Source organism: Glandiceps talaboti, chromosome 1 (genome assembly GCF_964340395.1).
Source record: "Glandiceps talaboti chromosome 1, keGlaTala1.1, whole genome shotgun sequence".
Taxonomy (NCBI): domain Eukaryota; kingdom Metazoa; phylum Hemichordata; class Enteropneusta; family Spengelidae; genus Glandiceps; species Glandiceps talaboti.
This window is the reverse complement of record NC_135549.1, coordinates 18,450,913-18,463,926: the sequence shown is the minus strand read 5'-3', so window position 1 is coordinate 18,463,926 and position 13,014 is coordinate 18,450,913. Positions and strand designations below refer to the sequence as shown.

The window sequence follows — 13,014 nt, the reverse complement described above, 5'->3', positions numbered from 1 at the left end:
ATGCATATATATATATATATATATATATATATATATATATATATATATATATATATATATATATATATATATATATATATATATATATGATTAATATAATATATAATATATATAATTAATTGATGTAGTAATCCTTTGATATTATACCACATTAGCTTAGCTCTATATATGTTAATTCGTAAACGTTGTAGAATTCTTGGAAAATGCGCATTAAAAGGTGGATGTAACGGTGAACATCATGGCATTTCAGTGTCTTTTACAGAGAGAGACAGACAGACAGACAGACAGACAGAGAGCACGTGTAACTTTGTGTGCGCTAGTGCGTGCGAATTAAGGGAGCGTAAAGTCTCCTTTGTGGTGTTCCTTTGATGTCTGTATGGTTGCATGCGTAGTTCATTTCAAGACAAATTGTATAGAAACCGTACTCATTCAATGTTACTATCTTAGAGTGTATGTAGCATGTCCAGTTTCATATTGGTTTCTGCATGATTGTATCAAACAGAAAAGCTGAATGGTGTTGTGAAATGCGCTGTAGAGTCAGTGGTGTAGCATCATAGAGCTAACACCGTCACAAATAAGTTAAGTCTGAATGTAAATTAACCCAGTCTGCTAAATATATACTGTAATAATAAACCACCTGTCTGGTGTATTCGTATTTACACTCTGTGGAATTCAAATTACTTTTAGATGTTGACAAAAAACCCATGCTGACTGCTCCCCAAACGATAAAACACCCATGTCAAGGTCAGAACTACCATTATGTGCATTTAGTAATTTGCTTCTATTGTCTGCGTACTAAAATGAAAGTTGGCTGTTTAAGGTCAAGGAAAGGTGGCCTCGTAAAACTGTCAATGTGAACAATTTCGAATTGTTTTGGTAAATAAAACAGAAGAACAGAAGAGATACAATATATAACTCGAAACATTTGATAACAATGCCCCCTTCGCTCCCATGTATTAAACTGTGTTTGATGACTGTGTTTTCCCCCGAAATTATTTCATTTGCAAAATATCACTGCAAACATATCATAAAAAGCGATTTGGAGAGACAATAGGATCGTAACCCGTGGACAATGTCATGAAAAGAATGCCAGCGGTCAGCGTAGCTCTAATTAGATATGTACTACGTCGGAGTGGACGACTTGGAAGCCAAGCCTGGATCCATGCATATAGTATGTGTGTATGACCCAGCAGAGCAACGGTCACTCTCTTATGAGATGACATTGGTAAAGGAGGGGATTCGTACTAAATAACAAACAAAATTTCTCAAGAAGTCAAAGCTTGTAATATCATCTGTGGTGTTTATTGCATGGCATTTGCCGATGGCGCCCTCAACCCATGGCATTTTCTGTATATGCATTCGCATGAAATAGTGATTCGCTACTTAAAAAGGGAAATGATGAACACTGGGATGAAACACTGGTAAAACTAAATATGACATATAACCTATGCTATTCCCGGTCTGTTTATTGTTCATGTGTTTGCAGAAAGGGGAAGACTGGAAAGATAGGAAGGGAAGGAAACTTTCTAGACCATATCGAAGCCTCTGGCAAAAGAACTTATACGTAAGATAAAACTACTCTGTATAGAGTTCATTTAGTCTAATATACAAAGGTACTGATTTACACTCCAGTGCGTCTTTTGTAAACGTGGTATTCAAATTACATCCAAAGAAGCTGAAATTGTACACACACTCGCTCCTTTGGACTCGTGGTTTAATCTCCTCTTACTTAACTTCATCCCATTTCGTCTCGAAGTCCATCATCTCCTTTTTTCCTTCTCTCCTCTGCCTCTCTACTTGTTTCAACTCAACTCACATCCTCTCGTTTTATCTAGTCTATTATCTCTTCTCATCTCACCTCATCTCATTTCGCTCAGTCACATCTCATTTTATGTCATATCCTCTCCTCTCCTCTCCTTTCTCTCCTCTCATCTCCTCTCCTCCTCTATGTCTTGTCTAGTCTCATATTATATCATCGCATCCCATTCCATTCTATCCTATCTCTCCCCACCTCTCCATCTCACGATCTCTCTCTCTCTCTCTCTCTCTTCTCCTCTCATCTCAGTCAGTCTCATCTCGTCACGTTTCAACCCACATCTCGTCTTGTCAAACCTGTCCTTTGATACAATCTCATATCACCTACTTATTATTGACCCATTTCTAATTTTATCATTTTTTTTATCTGGTGGAACCTAATCCAATTCAAAGATTGTTATTCTAATTGCATCCCTAGTATCATGACATACATATTCAAGAATGTCGTGCAGAGGTTGATAGTTACTCATACAAACTAACACAACCCACGTGACATAATAGTCGCTGTCCTAAATATAATGTCACCAATATTAATGTGTCCCTTAAGGTGAAATAAATAATAGGTTTATTCTAACTTGTTTACGACGACTAGTCCTGTCTTATTTTACTGCTATTGGCACTAAGTCAAGAACTGATTAGGTGGTTTATACCTGAATAACGAGTCTTAAGTTTCATTCGTTGACACTTTGGTATTTTGGACATATCATCATGGTGTATGGGCAGGTACGTACGTATGCTGGTATGGTGATACTGAGACAAGTAAAACATGTGAATTTATGTACTCAAGACACGGTTGAAGAGTTCATGCGTACGTTGTCAAACTTTAATTTATACTGTCTCGCTTTCACCAGACTGAATAGTAAACGCGCATTCTACCTTACTTATGTGTTGAATACCCAAATGACCTATACACACACTGCCCTAGTGAACCCGGCTTCCAGCCAATACAGGGCCCATTTTAATGAAACGACATTATTGTTCAAAGTGACAACTGAAGATAAAATATACACATAAATGCAACCGAAGCAGTAATAAGCCGGGGGTGGGGGGGGGGGGGTAATAATTGTGTGTTTCCGATAGGTCGGGATTTTATTTTAATTTTATTGTTATCTTTACCTTTTTAATTGAAAAATATTGCTTTGACTCAAAAACAAAAGAAATGTCGGCCAGAATACCCTTCTGTTATAATTTCCAGAAATATGTGAAGACATCATTGGGGAAAGAAAACATACAGGCATGAAGATCAAGAAGACACAGAATTAAATGTTCAAAAAATGTTTAGGGTTGGCGGCTTAAACTGGGCGTGTTATCGGAAACACACACTAACTATCTTTCACCTCATAACTATCTTTCACCTCATAACTAGATTTCACCTCATAACTAGATTTCACCTCATAACTAGATGTCGACCGTGCTTGTGACGATATTGACCCATTTTACCTGACAGTTAATGACGTCCGCAAGTTTTGCACTGCGCATTCATTTTTGTGTACCGATATGCAGAATATGTATGTATGTATGTATGTATGTATGTATGTATGTATATATGTATGTATTATGTATGTATATATGTATGCATGTATGTATGTATGTATGTATGTATGTATGTATGTATGTATGTATGTATGTATGTATGTGGGTGTGCATTTGTGTTTGTATGTTGTGTTGGTGTAGTACAGATGGGTGGATAGGTGAATGGGTGGTGTTTTAGGATTGTAGGAGATGTATGTGCATGTAACGTGCATATGACCATTCTAGATGGAATTGTCGTAATGGTGATGATGGCTAACTACAAAGATATACCGGTTTTTCACGATTGTTCTAGCATGTAAAGGGTGATGTGCTTAACTTTTTTTTCTGACATTCAGAATCTGACATTACTGTAATTTGTGTTGCTATGGTGATAGCTTGCCCATTTAAAGTTCTGACGTTGCACTTTATGGCTAACAGCCAATTGTATGTTTTCTGAATACAACAGTAATGCCCAGAGAACATATTGAACCCAGTCTCGCCTGACAAAGTGTTGAATACAAGTCACGTATATGTGTATTGTACCCAGTGCTGTTTTGTTTACTTTGGAAACCACAGACAGAGAGCCAATTGGACGACGTCTAAGGTTTCCTACGACTTTCCATTTATACGTGTCGCCAGGAGGTAGGATTAGCAGAAAGTAAAGCGATCTGAACACATTTAAGTCTAAGAAGGTCTACAGGTGAGTAAAGTTGTGAATTGTAGAGTTTTGAAACTTTCAATCTGACAGAATGTACGTAAAAAAAAACTCATAGCATTCACTCTAGACACAATGGGCAGATATATTACCTATAGTTTGCTGTCCGTAGCCTGTACCAGATTTGTCACGGTCTTGTTCGTTATTGTCCTCTGTTCTAACAATAAACTGTGTTTCCTCCGATGGATTTGGGCATGACATACTTCATACTAATCATCAACACTTTTTAAAATCTTTGTACTGTAGTCAAACGATTATCTGTTTATTCTTTAAGTGCATATTAAGAGTACTTGTACGTATGACACAAGCACGTTTACTCGTTTTTTAACGAAAGCAAACGGGATATGAAGAGTCATCGGTTGATGTACAGCCCGTGTAGAAAATTTAACCATGTAGTGGCGACTGTGTTGTCCATGTATTTGTTCGTTTTAAACGGAATTCATAATCTAACAGCGATTTTTTTCTTCAAAAAATGTAAAATTTCCAAGTCTAGCCCTGCAGTTCGGTGATCTGGGTCTAACTAGTCCAAGAGTTCGACGAAGCATTCGATAGCTTGTTTCTGTCGGCCACGTTTGTTCATCCATCAATGCATGTGAAGGTAGAATCACGCCTCCATTGCCCTGTATTTAGCTACATTATCCAACAAATTTCAGACTTTCAGACTTGTATTATTACATATCTTAAACTTTGTATCGTTCCTCCACTTAAAATCTAAGAAAGTACACGATCACGTTAGGACTGTTGTCATAGGAACGTTGTGAACGAAACGTCACATTAGAATGAATCATTTGCTGTATACTATAATTGTTTAGACTATTATTAAGGGCACGGACAATAGAAAAAGGTACAATGCACATAAATCAGTCTAGGCCTCGACCTAGACCCTATACAGGGAGGACATCCTAAAAGCCACGCTACAGACAGTGTCTCCCCACTGTCTATGCTCACACAAAGGGAGATTTTTTATGGGCTCACTTTATCCACAGTCCACTCCATGATTTATGCGCATACCCCTATACGTAAGCCAAAGTATATTTCCACCGATGCTAACAAGCGAGCGTGAATTAGCGACGTCGTTTTACAAGAGGCTGGTGGTTTTACAGCTAAACAAAAAATGTTCACCAGAAAGACTGTACAATAACATATACATTTACAGCTAAGACAGGGACTGTTCACAGAAGACTGTACATAACATATACATTTACAGCTAAAACAGGGAATGTTCACAGAAGACTGTACAATAACATATACATTTACAGCTAAAACAGGGAGTGTTCACCAGAAAGACTTTACAATAACATATACATTTACAGCTAAACAGGGAGTGTTCACCAGAAGACTGTACATATCACAGCTAAAACAGGGAATGCTCACCAGAAGACTGTACATAACATACTAGTATACATTTAATGATAAACGTAAACCATTTGGGCAAGCTTAGGTGGTTGTTTTACTCACTAGACAGTAGCATTTTTGTGAACACAGCAGGATTGTGATTAGAGAGAGAGAGAGAGAGAGAGAGAGAGAGAGAGAGAGAGAGAGAGAGAGAGAGAGAGAGAGAGAGAGAGAGAGAGAGAGAGAGAGAGAGAGAGAGAGAGAGAGAGAGAGAGAGAGAGAGAGGGAGAGAGAGAGAGAGAGGGAGAGAGAGGGAGAGAGAGAGAGGGAGAGAGAGAGAGAGAGAGAGTCTTGTTTGCGTGCCTTCAGCTTTTCAGATTCCCCTCAATAACAAATATTCAGCAGTAAAAAGCGTTGCGTTATCTATCAAGTAAAACAGTAGCCAGTCCTACACTCAGTCTAGCAAATTGTGACCAATTTTGATGTAAGTGCACGTTACAAATAGTCTTCTTGTGAACACTGTCTGTTTTAGCTGTAGGTATCTTGGTTAAGCTGACTTTCAAACAGTGGCTTACATTTAAAACTTAGGTCTCGTCAGAAATAATTTGAGATTTGAGACATATTCTTACCGGCAACACACAATATGGCCACAGACAAGAAAGAAACAGTGGTATGGGCAATCTTTCCTGGACTATCAAATTAATGATGAATAAATTAGGAAGAAATGAATATCCGAAACTCACACTCCAACAACTACTTTTCAAAATGGACGTTTGTCTAGATAACCAAACATGCAAAGTGACAATTATTTATCATAATTATTTTTTTGTATTCTATCTGTTAATCCACAAATCGTCTTAAAATGAAATGAAATGTTTTTTCATAGGATCGACTACAAATTAGTTGCAGCCAACGCTTGAAAATACATTGTGTTACCAAAGTATACAGAACATACTACAAAATAACACAACATCACAAAAAAGAAACTTTAATAAGGTTCCAAGATTTCCAATGTCACTATTATAAATGGTTATGTCTGTCACCAATTTGTTGGCATGGTAACCTTTGTTGATGCTTTCATTTCAAACTGTGTCGTCAAAACAAGATTCAATATACGTCGGCCATATATATAGAGAATAACACTTTACCATGATTATTTTATTTTGCAAGAACTGTCGCAAGATTTTGTTGTTTCTTTGTTTCTTTTGTTTGTTTGTTTGTTTGTTTGTTTGTTTGTATGTTTGCATGTTTTTTGTTTGTTTTTGCTTTTAGGTAGATTATTACTATAATCATAATTTCACATAAATTAAAACTGTACAGAAAGTACTTTCGTGCAGTGCAATTTTTAAAAAATTATTTGGGAAGTGTAACTACACAGACGAGGCTTCATCTTCATAATTACTTTTCTGACCACAAAAAAACTTACCGAGTCACATAATGTTTGAATTTGTTTTGTGATCGGCTGTTCGTTTTATTTTCGTTGTAGAAAATCACACAAAATGGCGGACAACAGTACAAATAATGGTACAATGGGACCACCACAAGCACTGCTGATTACAAACCAAGTCATCATCACTTTGACTATCATTTTCATGATGATTGGGATGGGGGCTACTATCACCTTGAAAGAAGTCTGGGAAAACATCAAGAAACCAATCGGTCCGATCATCGGGATTTGTTGTCAGTTTATAATCTCACCTTTTCTGGGTTGGTCTCTCGCCTTGGCATGTGATCTGGAACCAGCAGTTGCAATTGGCGCCTTGGCCATCGCCACCTGTCCCGGGGGGACACTTTCCAACGTACTTACGTACCTAAGCAATGGTGACACCTGTCTCAGGTAAGGTAGCTAAAAACTAACCGTGCGTGAAAGTGGAACAGGAGGCACAAGCTGAGTTTATATGTTTTTGGAATAATTTTGCCTGCATATCTTAATGGTGCTCGTAGTATTCTATTAATTAATGAAGCCTACTTATTAAACTATCACTTGCTGCGAAAACATCTTGTACATCAACTGCTCTAACAATGCCAGAAGACATTTTTGGTGTCATAAAAAGCATGTGACGACATTAACATTATACTAGAGTTACTGTAGTTAAATTGATGTTTTCTATAAGTATTTTGACTTGAATAAAAGTTGATAAACTCAGCTTGCGCCACTTGAAGACATGTGATATATCAAATATGATTTACAAGGTCACGATTTGATTGTATAGCATCGCTTTGCAGTTGACCATGTTCAAAGAAAAGTTACCGTCTTTGTGGGATAAAACAAGGTCATGGTTATTCCAAATTTCGCCAAATCTGATGCGAACATGGTTCTTTTTATTTTTCACTTGATGGGGTTATTATTACTGATTATGACCGATAGGCACGAAGTACAAATTGTATGAGATATATCATTACCGTATACTATAGACCCTCCACCCACGTGGGTGGAGGGTCTATGCGTATACTAAGTTTCATTTGAAGTCTACTGGTTACAACACTCACAAATATAGTATGTTGAAATGTAAACTCTTAAAGATACATCGTGTTGTCGTTCAGCCCCAATCGGTCTCTACAACGAAAATCACAAACCCTGAAACGAAACGTCGCCTGGTTCGACAAAAATCTCACTAACATTGCCACAGTTTTTGTCTGGCCAGACAAAATATCTCTTTGATGTTGTAAATGTTCTCGTCTGGCTCGACAAAAATCTAATTAATATTTCCACATGTTATCGTCTGGCACAACAAGAACTGAACTACAATTGATACATTTTAGTCAATTGACTGTCTCAAAAATATCAAAGAACGCGCCAGACCTTAGGTTTACAAGGCAGGGACATATGAATTTGGCGTTGATCTCCTAAGATAATGGTAGCTCACGCAAAGAAAGTGTAACAATATCGGTAAAGAGTTGTGACGAAACGCTGTTGGTAAGATTTTTGTCTAGCCAGCCGATAGAATGTAGCTTTGTTAATGAGATGTTTGTTGTTGAGCCAGACGACGTTTTGTTTCAGGGTTTATGATTTCCGTTGTAGTCTCCGAGACAGGGTGGCCGATGCGTGAGGGCGCCCCGTAACGGTGCAGTATCTTAGAGACGTCACGTGTTGCCAGTCCAACTTATTGTAAATTTTCTTTCTTGGATACACTCCTGTTTAATAAAGGGGTCATGGGTCATGTTGAGTGACAAATTATTTGGATTATTCATTACTGAAACAACTTTATTAGGTTGTCCACTTGAAAACTAGTTTGAAACAACGTAGCCGAATTCAATCCAATAACAAAAACTTCATTAATTTTATAAAACGCCTGTTACTGTACGTACGGGTGGAAGTGACTTGTAAATAAACTTGGTGAACACATGTAATCACTTGCAATTATAATTAAAGATATAAGTAATGGAATTACTTATATGCGTGGTGAGTCGGTCTTTATTTTTCCATTATCTTTTACAAGTAGAAAAAAGCATAGTAGTAAAGTTGTTTTCATCATTAAAAAAAATCCAAAATAAATAGTGACATATTTCTCATCTATATGGTCACTTTTTTTGAAATACCTAGTTCGATTGAAATAACACAAAATACAAATCACATGGGTTTAAATAAATACACAAGGACACTGTTTTCGTATGATTTACAGAATTATTTTTTTGAGGTTATACTTGTCTTGTCGTGGTTTCAAATGTTTCCGTGCTGAACTAGATGACGTTCGACTGTTGTATTGTAATTGTATGTTACACATCATTAATTTATACACACGTTGACTGATCTCGAGGACAACATCATACGTCTGTTTCGCCTCGACTCGAGGGACTGTGGGTCATCCAAACACACACGCTTTGTTTGCCAAACTTTGAAGGACTGAGCCAAAGGGGAATACTCTGTGTTGGGGTGACCCATAAGCCCGAAATAAACAGACATGCGATTTTGCAAGTGCACGTCTACGATCAGTCAGCATGTGTGTGTTTTTTTTACATATTTATGATGTACGTTACAACAGTTTTAATAGTGTCTTTTTAAGAAGAAACTTTCAATGTGTTTTCTCCCCAGCGTTGTGATGACGACATGTTCCACCATATTCGCATTGGCGTTTATGCCCCTGTGGTTGTTTGTCTACAGTCGTTCGTGGATATCTGCATCAGCACTCATACCTTACCAAGAAATCTTTATCGCCCTCATTCTCATTCTCATCCCTTGTGGAATCGGCATGCTGATCAAATGGAAATTGGACAAATATGCTAGAACTATAGCAAATGTAAGTAAAATACTAATTACATGTATTATAGCCCTATCCCACACGATGGTACTCAATGAAAGCGCTTTTGTACAGCTATTGCTTCATTGCGCCATATGGCCATAGACTACACAGTTTAGTGCCCCCCCCCCCCCATGTCCAGCCGTCTGCTTGCATGCACTGAACTGTAGCAACACGGTGACTATGGTTCATCGACTCCCAGGGAAGCACACAATCCATTGCAGGTTTTGTACGTCTACAATACACGATTATAATCATTCCCATATAACATGTATCCTACCAGGTCCCCAATTATACAGCTGGGTTGACTGGGGGCGCAATCGTGGTTAAAATATTGTCCTATAAGACTGTAGCCATTCAGAAACAAACTGCATGGCAATTGCTATGCTCGAACCAACAACCTTCCGATTACAAGCCCGTCAACTCAAAGGGTGAGATCAATAGTTCAATGTAGGATAAAGACTAAATTCTTTTACTTTGGGATGAGTGGGGGGGGGGGGGTTGAGCCATTTTAGTTCTCGTCCTACAAACACGATTTTACTTTTTATGGTCCTGTTTTGTTCCCCTAAATTCAATAAAATAATAGTATCAACAAAAAGAACATAGTTTTTCCTCACTCCTACATACTGATTTGAAATTGACTGTGCTGTCTGAAACATTTTAAATTTTGGTCAATTTAATTAGAAGAGGGGTGGAGGTATGAGGCCTAACTAAAAGAATTTAGTTTGTTATTCTACATTGAACTATCGATCTCGACCCTAACTACGTGATCATCACGTATCCATTCTATGACACACACAGTCATTTGTGAGCTAGTATAGATTATTTTACCGAAAGATTGTGCCAATAAAGGCTTGTACATAGCTCTGTATTGTACGTTTAACTGAAGTCTCGTGTCAATAAGTATCAAAGGTGTAAAAGGAAGTTTCTGCAAGGAGGGGGGGGGGTCAAGCACAGTCTGACGCGTAAAATGGGGCCCTCCCCCGAATCCGTTTTCTAAAAAAAAAATGGCCCTCCCCCGATTTAATTTCCCCAAAAACATGACCCTTCCATGTATTAAATTTTTCTTAAACATATTAACCTTTCTATGCTAATGTTAGATGATATAGTCTTATAAAAGAATGTGAAATTATTACCAATATAGTCCTTAAAACACCGCCAATGCGCAATGGCAAAACGCGCGGCCATGTTTTTTTTACACTTTCAGACAATAATTTCCAAGTTTTACAAGACAACACCAACATGTACAAGACAACTGCATAGGGTTTTTAAATAGAAGAAAAAAAGGTTTAATAACATATTGACAGTAATATAAGAGGTAGGAAATTTAGAGCTTGAGACTGGGATATGTCCGGAGAGTCTCCCCGGGCCCTAGAAGGTAGCTATGCCAATTTTTAGGTAGGCTATTCAAACCCTTTCAGGCAATAACCTTCAAGCTTAGAAGACAGCGCCATCAAGTACCAGAAACTATGAATATTTCCAAATACAGGTTACAGCCCAATGTGAGACCTTTTTTTCAAGTTGCAGACCCACATATATTTGTAAAGAAATATCTTATCTTGTTATGTATGGACGCTGAAATCGAATGCCACTGTGTACCTAGTCTATCTGCTAGACCTCGGATGTTCTTCCGATAGAATACGACACACGCCCGAACATCGCTATCGAGGATGGAACATCCGAGTCGTTCGCTTATAGTATCGAAAGAAAGCCCGAACGTCTAGCAGCAAGACTACTGTGTACCGTACACTTGTACATCTCCAGAATGCGGGAAGTGGGAGGGGTAGAGAAAAAATACACAGGAGTAATCACAATCTGTGTAGCCTGGGCTATAAAAAATTTGCCGGGGCTCATTTCGGGTGGAGGAGGGGGTATGAATTTTTTTAAGAGCGTGAAGGCGGTTGCGAAATTTTTTTGACCAAAACATTTTCTCACAAGTCCCCCCCCCCCCGACCCTGTAGTAGATTCTGACAGTAGCCTTATTTATGTAGGATAATCCGGAAATAATGTTCTTCTCGTTTTTCCAAATAGGTTTGTACCGTTATCTGCATCGTCGGAATAGCGATCGTTATCGTTATCATCAGTCTGTTAAATCCCCTCATGTTTAAGTCATCGTGGAAACCATACGTTGTCAGTTTACTTCTCCCCCTCCTCGCTTACGGTATCGGATATTTCATACCCTGGGCACTTCGACAAGGTCACCAAAAATCTCGCACGATTGCCTTTGAAACAGGAGTTCAGAACACCGCACTAGCCCTGACCGTGATAAACATCGTCATTTTAAAGAGCGGAGCACTGGCAGGCATCAAATTGGGACTTGTTCCAGCCTTGCACGCGGTGGTTAGTGTCGTTTTTGGCTTCTCATTCGTCATCATCTACTACATCTATACCAAGTACAAGAAGGATAAAGTAGAACCGGGTGAAGAAGCCTTGAAGGAAGTGGACAGTGAGAATCCCGCTGACGACGGTAAAGTGATGAATGAAGGCGTTGATTCAGATAACCCAGACGGTAAAGTGAATGAAGGCGTCGATGCTGATGATAAAGGAGTACGGCCCGAAGCAGACGGTGCTGTCGACAAGGCAGCAAATGGTGACGTACATGATGAAAAGCCGGACGAGAAGCCGAAGGATAACACGGTTGACCCGAATTAAAATCCCGGAATTAAAAGACGTGTCAAGAGTAGAAGTCTGAACGCGAAACAAACCCGTCCACTAGAAATCCAACGTTACTATGAAATTAATCGTTACTAACACACTTATCCATTGCTATGACGTTATACTACGTGTAACCCCGTCACCCGTTACCATGGGACGCCATCCGTTACTAACACCATAACCATTTACCAGTTGTTGATCTTCATTAACACCGTTGTCACATCGAGGAATTAATTATAAACATATCATATCAGAGACAGTGTGAGATTTCCGAAATATACATACTGTATTATACATAAACCCGTAACTCATCGTGTTTTCTATTTTTTTTTTGATGGACTGTACTATAAATTTTAATATAATTGTTCGTGCATACTGGCAATGATACTTAGACAATAGAAAGTTGTACATGTAAAGTGAGCAAACTGTAACATGTTTTCTGGGTTTTTTCTCCTTACCTCACAATGAAATTAATTCAGTCCGTCCACATACGCTAAAACCTTATGGACTCATCAGTACTTGATTATAAAGGAGAGGGAGACACTTGTACCTGTCAACTGTCGCCAGAACCAACATACAACACATACGTACTCCAATGACATGATGTCGATGGAGTATAAATTGCCACATTGAACTGAATCATTCAGCAACCCATGATTCAGTTATTAGAAGTAGAGAACTAAACTCACTGTGATACATATTTGCCTACATACTGTATCGGTACTCAAAGTATTACAGTTCTTG

The 13,014-nt window shown here is 38.3% G+C and overlaps 1 protein-coding gene across 1 annotated transcript; it reads left to right on the top strand.

Annotated features, from left to right (window-relative positions):
* The first annotated feature begins 6,876 nt into the window (after nucleotides 1-6,876).
* LOC144433857 (ileal sodium/bile acid cotransporter-like) lies at nucleotides 6,877-12,267 on the top strand. Its single transcript, XM_078122246.1, has 3 exons — nucleotides 6,877-7,214; nucleotides 9,411-9,615; nucleotides 11,647-12,267. Exons 1-3 carry the CDS (start codon nucleotides 6,877-6,879, stop codon nucleotides 12,265-12,267), a joined length of 1,164 nt encoding a protein of 387 aa, XP_077978372.1.
* Nucleotides 12,268-13,014: the final 747 nt, after the last annotated feature.